This window comes from Zeus faber (assembly GCF_960531495.2).
Source record: "Zeus faber genome assembly, chromosome: 12".
Taxonomy (NCBI): domain Eukaryota; kingdom Metazoa; phylum Chordata; class Actinopteri; order Zeiformes; family Zeidae; genus Zeus; species Zeus faber.
Window position 1 is genome coordinate 28873777 of NC_137196.1, and position 21572 is coordinate 28895348.

General features: G+C 43.4%; 1 protein-coding gene across 1 annotated transcript in view; it reads right to left on the reverse strand.

Annotated features, from left to right (window-relative positions):
- esyt2a (extended synaptotagmin-like protein 2a) overlaps positions 1-21572 on the reverse strand; it is a 49896-nt gene that overhangs the window by 2507 nt on the left and 25817 nt on the right. Inside the window, exons 7-19 of the mRNA XM_080011606.1 lie at positions 17427-17482; positions 14683-14803; positions 13504-13680; positions 12447-12529; positions 11375-11423; positions 10975-11064; positions 10755-10850; positions 8513-8614; positions 4203-4277; positions 3409-3495; positions 2660-2809; positions 1175-1662; positions 413-511 (exon numbers count right to left, since the gene is read on the reverse strand). Of these exons, the coding sequence (XP_079867732.1) occupies positions 413-511; positions 1175-1662; positions 2660-2809; positions 3409-3495; positions 4203-4277; positions 8513-8614; positions 10755-10850; positions 10975-11064; positions 11375-11423; positions 12447-12529; positions 13504-13680; positions 14683-14803; positions 17427-17482 (1673 nt within the window). The remainder of the gene's footprint in view (positions 1-412; positions 512-1174; positions 1663-2659; positions 2810-3408; positions 3496-4202; positions 4278-8512; positions 8615-10754; positions 10851-10974; positions 11065-11374; positions 11424-12446; positions 12530-13503; positions 13681-14682; positions 14804-17426; positions 17483-21572) is intronic.

A 21572-nucleotide genomic window follows, 5' to 3' on the forward strand; every position in this document is an offset into this window, starting at 1 on the left:
GGGCCGACGCCCGCACGCCACGGGCCGACGCACGAAAAGGCATGCGGCCGAGTTTCCAAAAAACAGATTTCTCTTTGCGTTTCCATATTTTTGGGGTCCAATGCTTTCAAATAAGGTTTGGAAAAAAAATAAACAACAGATTTCTTCTTCTATGTTTTCTGCGCATTGAGGTTTAGTAGATGTGACGCTGTCCCCCCCCCCCCCCCCCCCAGTGGACAGGGGGCGTTGTACAAGAATAAAACAAAAACAGCCACGCCCACATCGCCCAACGACAATCCAGAACTGTCGAGAATCTGGCTTCACCCGGGTTGACTCCCAACAATCGGAAAATAGTTCAAAGTTTAAAAAATAAGAAATAAAAACACTGGTTTTCCCTCCACAGGCGGCGTTGAGAAGACAGTGTTTTTATTACCTGCAGGCGTGGACGACTACGATCAGCTTGTTCCTCTGGGAGCTGTGCCTGACAGTCAACTGGATCTCCCCCAGAGGGAAGTAACTGGGACCAGAGCCACTGGGAGGGAGGGGGGAAGAGAGGGAGAGGGGGAGAGAGAGAGATTTTAAATTAAATTAAGAATACAGGGTAAAGGTTTCTTCCGTTGCTGTGAGGGCAGAATCACTGCGCTGCGATTCAATTTCTACTGTTTCGGTTTTTCGGGGCCGATCAATAAAAATTTGTGAAAAGAGAGTCATCGTAACACGGAGACTTTGTTTGGAAGTGACGCCGTCGTCTCCGTCTTAAAATAAACACCACAGACACAAAATCACTAAAATATTCATTTTCCTAATGAGACCGAATTTGTTCCATGAAATGTAAAATTTCTTCTTTGGAAATCTGGTGATTTTCGTACATTTGGCAATTCTTCTATTTCTCCAGACTCCTGCTTCATTTATTTATGCAAATTGTCAGTTCGGCAACGCACCGATCTGACCACGAGAAACTGCTTGTACGTAGAAATGGAGTCGCCGAAATAAAGGGATTCTGAGACGGTGAAACGTTGGCAGAAATACTCATTATGTATAAAACAACATCTGGAAGTAGAATCATATCGTGAACACACACACACACACACACACACACACACACACACACACACACACACACACACACACACACACACACACACACACACACACACACACACACACACACACACACACACACACACACACTTACTTCTGCAGCTGGCGCAGCCTCTGCTGCAGCTCCTGCGTGGCGTAGGGGTTAGAGATGTCCGAGGCGATGCTCGGCGTGGGCTCCTTGGCCCCCGGGACCCCAGCCAGGTACTGCTGGGAGCCCGAGATGGCCAGGTTGGAGGAGCTCCGCCCCGTCTCCGCCAGGCCCCGCCCTCCTACACCCCTGGCTCCTCCGCCGTTGTTCAGACCCCCCAGGGGGCCGCCGGGCTCCTCGTGGGGGTCCCCTCCTCGCCGGCGCGGCAGCTGGTCCTGGGCGGACACGGAGGCGGAGCGCGGGATGTCGGTGTTCGGTGAGGGGTGGGCGGCGGCGGCGGCGGCGGGGGCGGGGGCGGGGGCGGGACGGAGGGAGTCTGAGGAGATGGAGGGGCGTGGGGTGGGGTTCTGGTTGGAGCTGGACACGCTGGTCTTCCGAACCTGCACCGAGGAGGGGGCGGAGTCTGAGGCGGGGGTCTTGTCCAGAGAGAGAACCTGGGAGGAAAGGTGGAGGCAGTAGAAGGAAGGGGGCATGTGAGGGAGGAAAGGGGGGAGGTGAGGGAGGAAGGAAGGGGGGGTGAGGGAGGAAGGAAGGGGGGGTGAGGGAGGAAGAGGGAGGGAGGGGGAGGCAGAAGGAGTTAAAAAAACGGATCATGTGCAGATGTGCATGTAAACTGTATATTATTCCATTACTTCACTACTGACTTCATGTGTCATGTTTTGTTTTTCTTCTAAAATGTACTTTCCATCCACTTTAAATAATTAATAACTGTCAATTATTAATTCCTAAAAGTCTGTAAAACACGATGAGCTGCAAATGTTGAACAAAAGGTGCTTCACAATTAAAGACTATTATAATAATAATAATCATCATCATCATCATCATCCTTATTATTAATGTTGTATATCAGCATTTCCATGGTAAACTCATCTTTCTGGCTCAGTGTTTATTCAGTAAGTTATCGTATAGGACAGCATATTTTAATTTTGGACATCTTTTATTGTAATTGTTTTTCTGTCATTTCTAAGTTATATTTGTTGTTTATAATTGTTTATATACACACCACCTATATATAAATAAACTGTACATACACACTATATTGACATTTGTTTATTTTGTACCGTTAACTCATGTTTATTGTATATTTTTTGCCGATTGTTTTTATGTTGAGACGCTGCAATTTCCCCCTGGGATTAATAAATGATCATCGAAGAAGAGCGACTGTGTTGACACTGAAACATAAAAGTTCAGGTAGATTCGATATTTTGCCTGAACACAATTGATGAAAATGCATAGAATATAACATTATATTTATTCACATTTCTAACTAGTTTAAAATTCTCCTTAAACTTGAATGGAAACATTTACTGTAGAACCAGAACGGATCGCCTGCAATCGGTGATTATTTAATCACGGTAACAGCTGTAATTATGACCAACACTACTAAAAAGATAAGAAGTGTAAAGTGTTGTTTGTGTATTTGTGTGGTACCCGCAGCGCCATCTTCATCTTGACGGTGCAGCTGGGTCCCGAGTTCCTCAGAGCGAAGCGGCGGTTCAGCATCATGTCCTCGGCCTCCAGGAGGCTGGACAGGGGCAGAGTCAGAGTCCCCAGGGAACACTCGTGCTTCTCGTCCTTCACCTACAAATAACAACAAACAACCCTTAGAAATAACAACCAACAACCATTAGAAATAACAACAAACAACCCTTAGAAATAACAACCAACAACCATTAGAAATAACAACAAAATAAGGGTTAGAGAATAATGGAAAAAAAAATTGAAAATTAAATAGAATACATTTCAAATGTTAAAATTTTAAATTAAGATCCTATTTAAAATGTTAAATATATACAAATAGCCCAAAAAAAACAATAAGAATACAATTAGAAATAGGCAAATATTGAAATTATACAAATATCCAAAATGCAATACTATGCACAGGATCAATTATTGTTATGGGTATATAGGGTACAAATTATAATTGTAAATTGATTTTTATGTACATTATCTTTTTATATATTACTCTTATATATCGACAAGATCTCTTTTTACTCGAATGTTCGTGCCTAAACGTTGTTTTTTTTGTATAAATTGTTATTGTTCCAGATTTTGTTCTTGGGTTAGGGCTGCAATGCTAACTGTGTTAGCACAATGCATGGTTGCAGATGGGATCAACTAGCCTAGCTCCTGTGAAATTCCCCCTAAAAGGCTGCAGGACTGCAGAGTGCAGCACATACCTCGACCTCCAGCTCCTGGCTTTTTGGGTTGTGGATGAGGAAGGTGAAGGCTTCTTCCCAAACAGGCTCTTTAGTCTTGTATCTGGTCTGGTGGAGAGGAAGAGGAAACCAAATCCAAAACAAATAATTAACTCTGGAATTTCTTTGCGATGGTTGCGACCCAATTTGATTGAGTGAGTCTTGTTTTTTTTTTTTTTTTCCATTTCATTCATTGATTTTTTCATCCATCATTTCTATCGGTCCGTCATCGCGGGGAAGGGACGACGAGTCTAATCGGTCCGATGATTCGGCCCACAAATTAGCATCAACCGTGCAGAATGACAAGCTCTCGCGACACATTGCACAGATTTCAGGTTGAATTAAGCGCTGGGTCGTAGCGGTCCGCTCCGGTGTTTGGCTTCATATCAAAGCGTTCTGAACATTTTAACACCGGCCCAACCCGAGTACAATTTACAAACTAATTACTGCGATTGCAAAATGGCGACTTTCCGTCAGGGACGGATCTATCATCCACATTTAATACAATTTGGCAAATCTCGGAAATACAGAGAAGGACCAGGAGAAACAAACACAGATGGGAAAAACTTTGAAAACAACTTATAACATAATAATAACATAATATAACAATAAATAACTAATCACACTTCCTACTTTAAATAAAATTGTATTTTTATTTTCTACACCAGTGTTTCACAAAATGTGGGTTCTCGTACCCCTAGGGGTACTGCAAAAATAAAAATAAATGTGTTTAAAATATTGGTTTTATATAATGTTTAAATAAACACATAACATACCTTGCTCTCGAAGGATTTGTGTCCCACCGTGAACTGAACGAAAGGGTTGGGTTCACTGGTCACTTTTTTACCGAACTGTGGAGGAGAAAAATCCATTTGAACACGACGCCATGACGGCGAGAAAATGGCTTTTACGTCTTACACTATTTACGCCATCTTAAAATGCCTACCTAAAATTAACACTTCTTTATATGATTTAAAATAAATGAATTAAAATCCTCTACCAAGAGCTTTCCAGTATTCTGTTTTATGGTTGAATTGGTGTAATATTCTGTGTTTTTTTTCTCGTTCACAATTAGTACCTGGTTAAAAAATGGAAACCCAGAATCCAGCCTCAGGAATCAATGAGACCAACTTCAATGTGGTTTAGGCCTCAATATATTAATTTAGGATTTTCAGGCAAGATCCTGCGATTAAATTAATTCCAAACGATATAATTACTCATACTAATAATGTTTTAATTGTGTTAGACTTTTCATATATATATATATAACACACATATATATGTGTGTTTAAATAGAAATGCACCGAACACTCCATGTGGAAGTTCAGTTTCTAATAAACATTACAATTTATAATCAGAAAATCTGTATTTTTTTTTTTTATATAGAAAAAAATATATATATGTATAAATATATATTTTTTAATCTATATTTCTTACATGCAATACAGTATTTTCAGCACAATGGACTATTTACTAGAACGTCTCCCATTTTGCCCTTCACAGCAAAATGCGTATTTTAAGGGAAAATATCAAAAGGAGAGCGAGGCTTATGGGAAGGAGGAAGGGGACGTGGGTTGAGGAGGATTTTAAACGACCCTCCGACCGCACAGAACCACAAGATTCCATGAAGATTTAAAGGTCAACAACCTTTGGACTCTGTTAGTTGACATGAACTCACGGAAGACGTGGGTGTTATTCACACACAGTGAGAGACAGGAAGTCCTTTTAGTCCAGTGTTAATGATCAGGACACAGTTGATCGCATCGGAAAAATTAAACAGCAAAGCTCAACATCAGCAGTTTGTTGTTCCTGGGGTCCGCTTGGACGTTTTTTGTTTTTTTTTTGTTTTGTTTTTTTAAACCAAAAAATGTCAAAGTTGCGTGTTTTTGCATGTTTTCTTTGGCGCCCCCCAGCTGTCACGGGAGAAAATGTTTTAATTATTTATTGATTTATGTTTTTTTTTTTTTATGGTTTCCTGGAATTAGTAACCCATCTCTTAGGAAATCGTTTAGGAAAACAAATTAATTTGTGCACTCGAATAATTGAATTAATCCCCTCAAATTACTTTTTCTTTCCGCCAATTCATTCAAATTAGTAATTGCAGCCCTCCAATTGTGCCAGCACTATTTTGCCACCGCGAGAGAATGGAAATGGAAGCATTCAATAAAAGTCCATCATTGAATGATTAATAGAATTTGAAAGCACAAGTTACTAATTTGAGGGGAAAAAAAGGAATTCAAGGGCAGAAATCACTAATTTGTGGAAATTCCTTCAGGGACTTGAGGGCACCAATCATTCATTTGAGGCAAATAGATCAGTAATTCCACAACCATTTCATATTTTTTCGGGGGACACCTAGGGGGCGCCATAGTCTCCTCATCTGCCAACAAGGAAATTAAATTCCATCAGTGCTGTCTGTCTATCTATTGCTCTATATATAGTATGTCTGCATGTCGCACTATATATGTCTTTCTATCCATTGCTCTGTATATGTCCATCTGCCTGTCTGTCTGTCACTTGATATTTGTATCTATTTGTCTATATATGTCTATCGATTGCTCCATACAATATATGTCTGCCTGCCTGTCTGCTGCTTTATATTATGTCTGTATACTGCTATATGTACGTCTGTCTGTCTGTCTGTCTGTCACTCTGTATATGTCTGTCTGTGGTGCTCCGGTACCAGTTTACCTTGAGGGATTTTCTGACTGAGGACTTCTTCAGCCCCTCGTAGTTGAACTCTAAGGGATTGCGCTTTGATTTTCCCAGGGAACAAGAAAGGGACGGACACACACACACACACACACACACACACACACACACACACACACACACACACACACACACACACACACACACACACACACACACACACACACACACACACACACACACACACACACACACACACACACGAAGACACAGCGCCAGGTTATTAGGAGAGGAGGAGCGTGCACAGAGGGCAAGGAGAAATAAGGAAGATGGGATGATGACACAGACAACAACAACCACCACGATGACACAATCACAGACAGACAATGACAATATGATAACATGGTTAATGGTTAATGGTTAGTCATCGCAGATCAAAACACCACCACCACTGTTTCCTCCAAATGAGAGGAGAGGAATACTCCTTGGGTCCTGGAAGCCGTCGCATTGCGGATTCATGGGGGTTTTGTTTTGGTGTGAGGACACATTGGGTAAATGTACTTAGGGTGAATCAGTCCAGGTATATTGAGGACAGACCGACTCATCATAAGTTCATTGATGAGCAGGACGTGTAGTCAGTGGGCATCTGGAGAACATTGCAGGGTAAGGACGTGGAAATCAACCACAGCCCCGGAGAAGAGGTATTTTTATTTAATTTTTTACCTTAACCTTCTTTTTGGATGGGAGTCAACCCAAGTGATCATGTGACTATGGTCCCAATGAAGCTCTTCTCTCAATACCGGATCAAGATTCTGATGCCAATCGCTCAGGTTGACTCCCAACGACCAGAAAATAAGGTTCAGGTTAAAGGAGACCAGACCAGAGTTTTCCTTTGACAATGACGTCAAAAGAAATAACACCACAAATTGCAACTCTTGTGCCAATTGCAATGTTGATGATTTTCTGTACAATTGTCGATTTTGTATGATTTGCTCTGCTTTAAAGGTGCAGTGTGTTGAATGCAGTGTCATCTAGCGGTGAGGTTGCGGACGCAACCCACTGAACATTCCCTCCCCATGGCGGTGCAACATGGCGGTGCAACATGGCGGTGCAACATGGCGGTAAAACATGGCGACGTCCGTGGAAGAGACAGTGGCCGCGAAACTCGCGAAAAATGCAAAAGGCCCTCTCTAGAGCCAGTGTTTGGTTTGTCCGTTCTGGGCTACTGCAGAAGAAACATGGCGGTGCAACATGGCGGTCTCCGTGAAGCGTACCAGCTCCCTTTGCAGGTATAAACGGCTCATTCTAAGGTAACGCCAACACAACGATTTTCATTTTCATGGGATTATACACCAATTAGAATATACTTGTGAATTTTTATTCCAATTCTGCCAAGTCCGTTCCGTAAATTCTACACGCTGTCCCTTTAAAAACTGATAATGTGAGATTATTTCAAAGCACAAAGGTCGAAGATTCTAGAATTCTTCTGAAATGCGATTTTCTCCAAATTAAATGGGTGAAAGGGTCCATCCTTCTTCCTGACTTCCTGCAACTCTGTCCTCAGGTCAGCAGAAAGGCAACATGAGGACCGGCTCCTGGAGAGGTAGAAGCATCTGCTCCTCAACGCAGCCGCTACCTGTCCACCCCATAGAGGCCGTAGGACGTCCCATCCATTAGATCAGTTCTAATGGATGGGACGCCAAATATTTATAGTGCAGCCAAATCCCTCTGGTGGCAAGCACTTCCACCCGGGTTCAATTTTGATGGATGAAGATAACCGGTAGATGGTGCTGTTTTCTAAGGGTTCATGTCGGACCACGAAACATTACCAGAGAAAACGGCACCTTCTAGTGGCGACGGCTGAAAATGAAGAGAGTTGGCGGTGTTGCATCCACACGACGAGGAGCCTGCGAACATCTGCTGGTGTCTCCAGTATGTCCGTGGTGTCCACGGAGAGGGCGCTAAGTGCTGCCCCTTGGTGGCACAGCAGGTAGAACAGCCATGTGGGCGTGAGGAGCAGGATGGAGGGAAAAAGCGATCCAGAAAGAATTCTGGATCCCATTTCAAACTAGTTGGGTTGAAGACCATCTTCTGATCGTTCTTAGCGTTGGGCGGACATTTGAGGCTTTTTTCTGATCTATGCTGCAAAGCCTAACAAGTGACATAAACACAACACTAAAAGTTCTACTCAGTACTTCTAGAAAAAAATCAGGTCAAACAGAAGGAAACATTTTGAGACACGATGATTTCAAACCGTGCACAAGCAGGACTCATGCTGGTCGGGCGTCGCACATTTCAAACCGTCCTCCTTGCTCTAATAAGACCAAACCAAACCAAACCAGAGCAAACAAGCAAACAAACAAGCATGGTGATGGGGGGATGGGGGGGGTCACACAGCAGCGGCGGCCATTTTGTCTGGAGGAATCGGACTCACAAACACGCTGCGGTAGAGGGAGGCCGTGTTCTCGCAGAACACCAGGCCGGCCGCCCGCCGCTCTTTGAGGTATCCACGCCCCAAGTTCCCCTCAAAGACGCTCTTCAGTGGCGGAGAGGCAGGAGGAAGAGGAGGAGCAGGAAGAAAAAGAAGAAGAGGAGGAGGAGGAGGAGGAGGAAGAGGAATAGGGGGAAGAAGAAGAACAAGAGAAGGAATAGGGGGAGGAAGAAGAGGAGGAAGAGAAACAGCAGGAAGGGGAGGAAGAGGATGAGGAAGGGGGTGTGAGGAAGAGGAGGAGGAAGAACAGAGAAGAGGAGTGAAGCTGGAAGGAGGAACAGGAGGCCTGCGCTGTGCGATGGTATCGCCAGGTTCAGGGTCATCAACGTGGACAGATTCTTCTTTTTCGACCATGTTCTTCGATGTTAAAAGTACAGGACGTTTCCATCAATGAAGGCGGAATTCCTTGACTTTTCAATGACTTTGTCGCAAAACTGCAAATTGACATGTCCAACAAATCCAGGTATTTATTTGACCTACATATGGCTGATAACAGCAGCTGCCTGCGTCTTATGGGCATGGGCTTCCATGTACAGTTCCAACATATGGGATGAAAACAGTCTGATCTTTCCAGCGGCTGTGGGTCAATAAGCCTCCTGTGCTGCCAAAGTAATTATTTTTAAATATAAATAAACTTTTTAAGGGGGACCTATTGTGCAAAACTCACTTGTTCGGCACTCGTGCACATACGTGCGGGTCTCTGCTGGTTCTACTCACACACTGTGAGGCAAGACGGAGATGTTGGTTTGTTGTGAGCGTCCTAATTCAGAAAACGCCTCCTGAAATGAGCCGTTCAGCTTCGCCGCCCCGACCCACGTCACCGAGGGAGTCTAAGTACTCATTAGAGCCGCCTCCATCTGAGTAACTCAACACACAAATCTTTTAAAAGAAAGAGGAATGAACACCGACTGTCCGTGAAGAAACTGCAGAGGATGGAAATGTAAGTATTTATAAATAATTCAGCTGTTTCTTTAAAAAAAACAAAAAAAAAACGATGCAGTACATGACTGTAGGCTGCAGCGAAACCAATAAAAACAGTGTTTTTATTGTAGATGTATTTACCGCAGTGCGGTGTCCGTGTCTCCCATAAGCTCAGAGCACGACAACGAAAGTTGGAACAAACTTTTAAATCAAACGAGGCCTTGTAGAGCTAATATGAGTGAAGATACAGCAGCTGGATTGCTTATTTCTCGCCCCAAATTTGTTCAGAAATAGATTTTGGTGGAATGATAAGGTGAAATCACTGAAAGTTTACAGTGTAAATACAACGCCGCCCGGAGTAAAGCTCAAACCCTATTGGCTGACACAACTGGGGGCTTTGGGAGGGTGGCATCGCCCACAGGAAAAAAACGGCCGGTTTTGGAACAGGAGCGTTATAGAGGCATGTCACAATGGCTAGAATGCATAATCTGAGTGGAATTTTGGGCAAGAAATGTCAATAACATGTTTTGGGGACCTGTGTTAACTTGGTGAAAAGGACAATAATAGGTCCTCTTTAAAACAAAATAATGCTGTTAGTAACACAATCTAGAAATCAAATCCTTGACTTTCCCAATCTGGAATATCTGGATTTTGGAAGTTCTCTGGCTTTTCAGAACTTTCAAGAGCTGAGGGGACCGTGAAGAAAGGACCAGCAGTAAAAGAGCTTTACAGGAAGGAAGTACAGAAAAGCTGCTTGCAGGAGGAAGGCGAGCGGCTAACGGCTGGAATACACTGAAGGATTTGGGCTCGGGCTGGGGTTGGTATCACTCGGGACGCTGGTGCCAGTTTGAAAAACAAAGGCCTTCAACATGTCCAACAAACCACCTCTAAGTAAACAATGAACTATTTACACAACACAGGCTTTAAAAACATGTTTTTTGTTAAAATTTCATATTTAAATATCTGTTGACATCCTATCATTATACATACTATCAGTCCAGCCAGTTCCAGCCAGTTCCGGTTTGTATCAGCCAGTTCCAGCCGACCCCAGCCGGTTCCAGCCGGCCCCAGCCGGTTCCAGCCAGTTCCAGCCTGCCCCAGCCAGTTCCAGCCGGCCCCAGCCAGTTACAGCCGGCCCCAGCCAGTTACAGCCGGCCCCAGCCAGTTACAGCAAGTTCCAGGTGGTTCAAACCAGTTCCAGCCAGTTCCAGGTGGTTCGTGCCGCTTCTAGGAGGTTCAAGCCGGTTCCTCTATGCTGACTTACCGGAAGGTTCCTTGCCGAGTCCAGGAAGACAACCAGCAGCGCAGACGAAAGCCCGTCGTTGGCTTGCCCTCGATCTGCCCTGATGCTCGACAACACCTGAGAAACAAACAAGGTTTAAAAGGTTTGAAATGCTTCACGGTTTAATGTAACATGCCGTAGTTGGTCAGACATTTTGTTTTTCTTTCTGGAGGAGATCACATGACCATGACCACACACCAACCTGGTCTAGTCTGTCTGGGGTGGAGAGCAGAGAAAGCCACTCCAGCTTCAGATGCAGCTTTCCTGTCGACACATCGTCCATGTCGAACCACTGCACACACAGCAACACAGATTTATTTAGAGGTTGGATGGACAGACAGACAGACCAACAAACTGACGGACGGACAGACGGACAGATTTTGTTCAACCCAGCAGGGTAAATGCAATGTTTACAGCAGCTCTCATGAAAACAATAGGCAATGATAGGCATAATAATAATAATAATAATGTAATAATTAAATTGAAAATAGAGGAGCATCAGCTATAAGAAAAAAAATAAAAATGAACTGAAACATGGCTATATGGTACAGGAGGCGTGTTGAAGCAGGGAGGGATTTAGAGAAAACAGGAAGCAGATTTACCTCATCAACCTTCTGTTCCTTCTGGAGCTCGGCCATGTCAATCATCAGACTGAAGAACAAAACAAACACTGATCAACACACACGTTGCCATGACGATGAAGCCAGGGCGAGTCAGAGGATTTCGTCTGCCGATGGTGTCACACAGCACAACAATAAAAACAATAATAATCTATAAATTAAATCAATTAAAAAAGAAAATAAAAATATAGGAAATATTAAAAAAAAATACCAAAATAAAAACAAAAAGAAAAAAGAAAATCTAGATAAATTAAAGCAGGATGAAAATAAATATTTAACAGAAAGAGAAAGTGGAATATTTTATCTGTTTTGCCAAAGGCTTGTGTGAATGACCGACTTCATGTCGCCACGGGGAATCCATTTCATTTAAAAAGCGTTAAAAGAAGGAAAACCACCGCGACGTAGTGGAATCATCTGACTGCTTCTGGGAATTCTACTTCAAGGAGCCACTTCAAGGAAGTTCAAGTTCAAGTGATTATTTGTCACATACATATACATACGTTCATACATATATGCAGTGAAATGCTACAAGGAGAACACGTCACACAAGGACGACACGCTGCTGGATTCCAGAGTAAAGTTATTTCATGTAATTCATTTACTATAACAACACTTTGATATGCAGGCTTCAATGATTGAAAACTGGGGAATATGTAGTAATATATCATCAAGTCTCCATATTTAATTAATGAATTAATACTACTACTAAAAAATAATACAAACAACATTGAATCCTTATTAAATTAGTCAAAGTGTTGTAACTGGCTGTAACGCAGTTAGGTTTATAGTCCCAACCAATCAGGTGTTCCGGGTGTTCATTCCCAAAATACAGTTTCTTTTATTCTCAATTCTCAATCCTCCTATCTTGTTATTAGTGGATCAGTTTCCACGCTGCGGCTTTTTGAGTGTTTCACATACGAGCGTGAAGGTGTTACGGTTCAACAACCCTAAAAAGAAAACGTTCATTGATTGTTAAAGCCCTCATTGCGACTTGCAAAAATCCCAAAAAGGTTGAATGAAGCTGCGCTGGCGTAAAGTGGTGTAAAGCGCCTACCTTCCCAGGAAGTCGTCTTTGTCGGTGTCTTCGTCAAACAGCTCGATCTCCAGGTGCTGACCAGAGTGATCGTAAATCAAGGCCTGAGGAAGCCAAACCACGCGTGAGCAAGACAGGGATGCCGACAGGGTCTCATATACACACACACACACACACATATACATATACATATATATATATATATATATATATATATACATACATATACATATACATATATACACATATATATATACATATATACACACACACACACACACACACACACACACACACACACACACACACACACACACACACACACACACACACACACACACACACACACACGCGCTTTATTAGAATAAAGTGTCGTCTTATCTTTTCTCATGTGCCTTTAATAAACTGCCGTGTTGGTTAACGTTTAACTGAGAAAAGGTAAAATATGTCACGACTCAGCATAAAATCTCACCATCACTAGCGGGGCTGACTGAATATATTTTATATTAAAACATCTAAATCAATAACTTTTAAAAATATATATCAAACATATATTATAGTCTTACATCAAAAGTAATATTTCCTTGTGAAATTCCGTTCAATTCATTCTTCTGTATTTTTTGGGAGTTGTTATTTACTTTATGAAACATTTTAAGTGCAGCTTTATTATACCAGTCGTTAATACGTTGTAAGTGTACACTTGTAAAAGGTTTTTTGAAGCATGGACCGAAGTTAAAATGCACTTTAGTATACTTGTTAAAAGTGTATTATTTCGGTTGTCAAAAGTATCCTAAAATATGCATCTTTATATGTTTAAGCTTATCTTAAGTACAACTTCTAACACACTAAGTACAACTTCATTGCATATAATTTAACACAACTCTGGGATATAATAAAGGATTTAAAAATACTACAAATTAAATATATGAAGTATACTTTCAGATAACACACTGAAGTGTACTTTTTATTTAGGGCTATCTAGTTTAGGATTATGAGGATTATGGAACCTTTATGCATTAAACTCATTGAGTATTCCGTGTACCCCCCAGGACCCAGGTCCAGCCCGACCCCCCCTTACCTCGTAGACCTCGTTCCACTTGGGGTGCACTGTCTCGTGGATCACCTTGCTCTTGAAGAGCTGGTTCCCCACCTGGACCACGCCGTAGGGGTCCGACTTGCCCTTGATCAGCCCCCCCAGGAACTTGTCCTTCCCCAGCAGGTCCTGGGCCTCCAGGAAGTGGATGCGCAGGAGGCCCTGGGGTTAAGGTTAGGGAAAGGGTGAGGGGTGATTTGACCAGAATTAAACATGGAATTGATTAAAATCAACGTTTAATTTAACATTTAACAGAGTTGTATCATTCATCACAGAACTTTGAGTTTAATTGATTGATTGAGCACTTTGAAAAGTCATAGTGAACTAGGAAAAAAACATACTAACAATAAGGGTTTAATAATAAATAATAATACAAATAATAATAATAATAATAATAATTGATACTCTAATACATTTAAATGTTATCATATCAATTTGAAAATTTAAATATGGACACTTTTTTACAAGTTGTGCAACTGTTTTTCCCCTTAAATGAAATACCACCATGGTCACAAATGAGTTCAAACGTACAATGTCTGTTATCCAGCTATTATCGACGCACGTCAGAGGGGAAACTGAACATTTTGCAGCAATTCTCATTATATATGAAATGTCAATATATCCACACAGAATCATAGATTGAATTGATATTAAATCAAATCGAATGAGATCCTCCCCCAAAACAAAGCCCTATTGTTAACAGGGACAGAAAGTAATTTTAAGTAACTTCCCCCTGGGATTATTAAAGTATTTCTGATTCTGATTCTGAAAGTTCTAACTTCCTATAATTTGGGATATTTATTTAATAAGGTGACACATTGAGATTAAAAGCTATTTTAACAATTTAATTGTCTTTTATGATTTATTCCACTATACTAATGTACTACTACTGCTATTACTACTTAAATAAATAATAATATAATAATAATAATAATGATAATAATAATAATAATAATAATACATATCAACCTGAGGAAGAAAAGCCAAGAATATTGGAATGTAATGTCAGCAGAAAACAGAAAATTTGACAACGTCCCATTTCTTGCAACATTCCTAACATTGGCTCAAAATTTGAATGACATTTTGGAAGGAGGAACCGTACGATTTTACAAAATTACCATAATCTGGTCAAATACTTGTGATCATGCACTAATGTCCACTAACCTTGGGCATGGGGAAGCGGATCTGGGCCAACTCTGCGTCTCCCACCAGGGGGATGGTGATGCGGTTTGGAAGGACCAGGTAGCTGTAGATTATGTCCTGGATCAGGGTGTCGCACAGGCCGCTGCGGAGGGAACATACATTAAATATTCCCTTCAATTCAAACTGAAAATAAAAATCCATCACACCATGCTGATTGTGTACGTTTCGGATTAAAGTAAACAAATTTCAATTAAAATAAAATAATACTGACAAATAAAATAAATAAATAAATATAAAAATGGATTTAGATAAATAAATAAATATTATAATGAAATAATTTCCTTTTGTGTAGCAACTTCCCGTCACTCTGCCATCATCAATCACCCCATGAAAGAGAGATCACCCAAAAATCTCTGGAAAGTGACACTATGACTGTTGTGTGTGTGTGTGTGTGTGTGTGTGTGTGTGTGTGTGTGTGTGTGTGTGTCCATGCAAAACGTGTCATGTTACGTAATAACACAGAGAAGGCGTGGCCCCCATCGCCTCCTCTAGGTGGCAGCAGCTCTGCATCAAACGCAGTCCTTCAGTTCAGAAGTTTCCTTCAAAACGAAACTGATCAGACGACCAACACTCTGGGTATTTTGCTCAGAGGAGAGTTGAGATGCCCGCACCGCCACTGAGGTCAGCACATCCCCCCATCATGCCTTTAAAAGGAGCCTTTTTTGCAATGAGCCCGAGAGAAGGAGGACGGTGGGACAGTGGAGATGCAGGCACGGCGTCCCGGCTTCACCAACGATGACTTGTGACTGAAAACAGTTTCAGGTGTGTGTGTGTGTGTGTGTGTTTTAACCATAGATTATGCAAATAAAAAGGTAGGACTATGTATTTAGTTTGTGTGTGTGCATGCCAAGTGGAGTCACATTCCAAAGTGAAAAGTACAAATGGGTTCAGACAAGAACTTGCACATGTGCACACACACACGCGCACTACGCATACCTACCCCATTACACACACACACCCTTGAGCGCAAGATCGACCTTCATTTCTTTCTCCATTGTGTTTGAGTACAAAATTGCAAACCCAGCCCAAGGTAATAGTACGTACACACACACACACACACACACACACACACACACACACACACACACACACACACACACACACACACACACACACACACACACACACACACACACACACACACACACACACACTTTCATTTTCCTGCAAACAGGTTGGGCAGCATTTTCAGGCGGAAGCCTGAACACAGTTTGTTTCTGAGTCGAAAAGAAAAAGCTGAACGACTCAGGTCCCTCCCAGGAAACACACTTTACTACCTTTCACTTCTTCCATTTCTTCTATTTTCTTATTTGTGATTCTTTCTTATTTTCATAATCCCAGAGTCTCTAAGTCTGTTTGGCTTTTTATTTCCATTTCATGTAAATACTTAAATCAACATGACTGGGTCTGCCCCGAGGGAGCGTGGTGATGAGCAACGTGTCCAAAACCTTTAGTTTGATTACACAGGGAGACACACGCGTACACGCACACACACCCCTCACACACACACACACACACACACACACACACACACACACACACGCACGCACGCACGCACGCACGCACGCACGCACGCACGCACGCACGCACGCAGACAGGTGCAGACACGAGCACACAGACAGACACACACAGACACACACAGACAGGCGCACGCAGACAGGCGCACACACAAGCACACAGACAGACACACACAGACAGGCGCACACATGCGCACACACGCGCACACAGACAGGCACACACAGACAGGCGCGCACGCGCACACACGCGCACACAGACAGGCACACACAGACAGGCGCGCACGCGCACACAGACACACCTGCTTCCACTAGCAGCCAACAGAGGTGCAGCTACAATTAACAAAGGCATCTCTCGGCGTTATTGTGTGGAGCTTGAATGTCTGAGTGGGTGTCTGTTTACATTGTCCCGAGTGTGTGTGTGTGTGTGTGTGTGTGTGTGTGTGTGTGTGTGTGTGTGTGTGTGTGTGTGTGTGTGTGTGTGTGTGTGTGTGTGTGTGTGTCTCGTTTCCATGCAGTTGTTTGGGATGTCAGTGGGATGTCAGTTTCTGTGAAAGTTGTTTGAATAACTGTCATGAAATATTATCATAATTATTGCTGATGATAATTATTACCATATAAATAATATCATTAATATAATTATAACAATATAGCTATTATTATTAATAATAACAGCAACAACAACAACACCAACAATAATCATTATAATAAATTATAATAAAATATTGTTATTAATCATAGTACACAGTTTGACTACTACTGACACATTCTGAATTCTAAATGTAGAATTAATAATAAAATATAATAAAAATAAACTGACAAGTAAATAAAATGTAAATACAATGCAGTCTGTTGTCATGGCTACAGAGTGAGCTGGATGAATAGAGAGCAAGATACTTTATGTCATCGCGCGCACGCACGGGCACACGCACGCGCGCGCACACACACACACACACACACACACACACACACACACACACACACACACACACACACACACACACACACACACACACACACACACACACACACACACACACACACACACAAAGACAGAATGAAAATAAAGTGAGGACCTGCCAATGTCCGCACTTCCCAAAATATCCTCACTCAAAAGGTTAAAAACTCACACTGGTCCTCACATGTATACCCACCCACCCCCACCCTCACCCCCACCCACACGTTACTTACTTGACCCCAGGAATATCCAGCATATTTGTGAGGCCGGTCCAGTTTATATCGAGTAACTGAAAAAGAGAAAAAAAGAGAGGGAGAGACGGGGGAGGGAGGGAGAGAGAGCACGTTAGGAGTGATATAGACCAAGTGCACACAGGAGAAAAAAAAACAAAACAGGAATCAAACACAAGCTGCAGTTCACTAAATAAATCAAAGTGATTCATTTGGATTCGGAGCAGAGCACATCATGGCTTCCTCCTCCAGACTGAACGGCTGCCTTCATGTTTTTCCGTCTAATAAACACAAATCTTTGCCCTCTTCCACTTCATCCTCTTCATCCTCATCCTCTTCCTCCTGTTTACGAGGTAGCGCGATGTGACTCGGCGAGCCGATGGGACGGGAGGGGACGGGACGGGCCTCCCCACACAAAGCAGGACGGGCGCCACTCAATGAGCAGAGAACTGGGAGGAGAGCAGGACACGCAGGTCACGCCCAATTCAGACGAAGTGTGAGGGGGACACTGCGATCCAGGGCTATTCACCGCCCACCCTCAGGTCGCAGAGCCGCTGTATCGGCTGTTCGGGGGTTCTTCTCCCCCCGCCCCACGAGCTCCGACTTCAACGGGACGCAGCGCTACGTTCGTCACCCCATCAGGAGGTCGAAAGGCCCAAAGAAGCTGACGACAGAACTTCCAACATGTCCGCCCCCACGGCCGCCGAGTCCGTTCCAACAAGAACTTCCTGTTCTTCCACGCAGCCTCCGCGCCGCGCACACGTGACGGATGATGATTATGGGTCCAACGAGTTCTCAGATATGTCACCGGGTCAGACAGACAGGTAAGGAGTTCAAAAGACTGCAGAGCTTTACCGTCACGCTCCTTGAAGTCAACGTTAACTACATCATCACCACATACATGTTACCGTGGCGAGACGATACCAGGCGTCCGGTCAGAAAATCACCTCCCACGTCTCACTGACAACATAAATAACATGTCTGTGTGTGTTTAACGGATTACTGTATATACCTGTTATTTCCTGTATATACCTGTTATTTCCTGTATATACCTGTTTTTTACTGAATATACCTTTCGCATACAACGATGGTAAAGTAACAAAATATCTGCAGGGCGGGATCTGAGAGTTCGTCACGACACGTGTCATTGACCCTCCGCACCCAGTTTGTGTCGCAGGAGATAGAGGCACCGTCCTTGACAAAAATAAGATAAGAGATGGCTTCCCTCATCTCCTCCTGCCTGCGGGAGTCTGCTGGTGCAAGGCTGGAATACAGTTGCTCAGACTTGAAAAACACTCATTATACACCAAAATAAATACTTTTCGTTGACATGCTGAGGTATTTAGGACCTACTTTAAATACCTCCCCAACGTGCAAACCTGTCTCCAACAATAAGGGAACAAGGGAGTTTAGGTGACCCAATATTCTCCTATTTAAACCAGTTAATAAACGGCTTTGAGGTCCTCAAAACATGTTTTTCCAGCTCTTTGTTGAAAATACCACTCAGATTATGGATTCCAGCCACTCTAACATGCCTCTCAAACCCTCCTCTCTCTAACCCTAACCCTGTTTTTGAGGAAGGAGCCACCCTCCAGAGGTCCCCAGCTCTGTGAGCCTGGCGTTTGAGCACGGCTTCCAGGTTTCGCTCTATTTATCAAATAACTTTCACTGATTTGACCTGATCGCTTCACCAAAATCAGTTTCTGAACAAATTTGGGGCGAGAAATAATCAACCCAGCTGCTGAATGTTGAAACATTTAAAAACACTAAGACTCCTGTGAACAGCAAGATTCGTTTCACAGGAGCTAGGCTAGCTGATCCCTTCTGCAGCCATGCATTGTGCTAACACAGTTAGCATGCAGGACGTCATTATCTCTGTTCTGGACACACGGGGATGAGATGGTATCGACCTCCTCGTCTCAATCTGGGTTAGGGAGACTAAAAGGGAGTTTTTCCCCCAGAAAATGTAGTTTCCCTTTAAAACCACGACACAAGTACACTCCCCCACCCCCACCCCCACCCCGACCCCACCCCCAGTCCCACCACTTCAGTCCTGGTTGCAGAAAAAAGCCCCGGACCAATCACACCCTGACCTGTGACGCTGCTTCTGACCAGCCACGCCCCCCACACCACCCTCAGACCCCGCCCACTAACACCATGTACAGTATGGAAGTGGAGCCAGAGGCGCTGTTGTCACGGTTACCAAATATTTGGGAGCAAACATGGCCTGTTGTAATTGCATTTGGTATTTACCTCAAATATTACTGGGGGAATGCGTGTGTGCTTGTGTGTGTGTGTGTGTGTGTGTGTGTGTGTGTGTGTGTGTGTGTGTGCAAAATAAGGAATTTCAGATATTTTTCAGATATATTCTATCTCAAAAATGTGTCTGAGAGTCACTTTGATGTAGGAGAAGAAATTGGGACTTACGTGTGTGTGTGTGTGTGTGTGTGTGTGTACGAGTCTGTGTGTACGTGTCTGTGTGTATGTATGTGTGTACGCATGTGTGTTTTTGTGTGTGTGTGTACATGCATGTCTGTGTGTGTGTACGTATGTGTGTACGTATGTGTGTTTTTGTGTATGTGTGTACGTGTGTGTGTGTACGTGTGTGTGTTTCTGTGTGTGTGTGTGTGTGTGTGTGTGTGTGTGTTTCTGTGTGTGTGTGTGTGTGTGTGTGTCCTTCACGCTGGTCTGGGATATGAAATTGAAGTTTTTCTATTTGCCTTTGCAGATCCCAGCGTCAGAGTAAAGGTCGGAGCCGGAGCCGTATCTCCTGCCGTCGGCTCCGGTGTTTACTCCACATATAGTGGATATAGGTGGAGCGGGGGACGGCGCTCTGGATGTAAACCACGTACGGCTCTGAGCGCAATTCAGTCGCCAAATCCGATCATCATTACTACGCTCACATCATCAAACGCAGACGCTTTGAGCGTGCGTGGGACTCGATACGGGGTCTGAAACACGAGGCGGCTGGACTGGAGCTTGGCTTGAGCCTGGTGCTATGAGGACGTCCCGCGTGGTGAGCGCAGTGGAATCCGTCTTAACGAGGGTCGTTACAAGCCGCGGCGAGAGCCCCGCTCCCGGCGCTTTGCTTTTACTATGTTGCTGCGGCTGGGTTTTCCGTTGCGCAGACCTTCGTCACATCTGAAGGACGAGCGGACGTCCTTCCTTCCACGCGCCACCATTTGTAAAGACGCCAAATGGAGAATTTTCTTTTTCTTTGTATGTTTTCAAATTTTTATGTGGATATCGTGATATAGATCAATATAATATGACATTTAATAATTATCCTTATAATGTGAAAGAGAGAGAGCTATACCATATGTGTATGTCTAAGGGGTGTGTGTGTGTGTGTGTGTGTGTGTGTGTGTGTGTGTGTGTGTGTGTGCGAGGGAGGGGGGCTGTGTCCTGGCACAGGAAGTGATGTCATCACCGGGGGATTTGAAATACATCAAAGGAACTGAAGTTTGACTCTGTTCTGAGGAAATGACTATTTTTCTTCAACAGCCGTAACAGATTTTCATGACTCCACACCTGCTTTACTGGGCCTAAAAAAATAAATAAAAAAATAAAATAAAAAGATTCCCACAAGTCGAAAAATGGAGAAAGTTTAAATAGATATTGTCTTTCTGTTGATGATGCTTTGAGTGTAGTACTTGAACATTCTGTTGAAATACTGCACTGTTGAAACTGTTCATTTAAACTGCAAATTTAACTCATTTAAGATCAGGCCCGAGCACCTAAATGGCCGAAATCATTTGAGATGTTTGTTTTAACTCCACGGAGTCTGAAGGGGGGTGGAGTTTACCGCGGCACAATTTGATAAGCCCCCAAAAGTTTATACAATGACGAGATTAATTCACTGTCCTTTCCTGTAATTGCAATTTCCCCGTCTCATCTGCGGAGCTCCCTCATGCGCTAAACCCCACCCGGCTGGGACGCCCAGCAGGAAGAAACAAATGCCACAGGGAGCAGAGATAAAAGTGACGGACACAAGATAAGACGCCGGCCAATCACAGTCTGAGATTAGATTGACGAGTCCACCAGATGCGAGGAAACCGGCCCAAACTCCACGGAAAGCATCCTCGGCGGTCACAAACCAGAGCGGCCATTTCCAACCTGTGGGCCACGGACCCCTAGGGGACCGCGAGG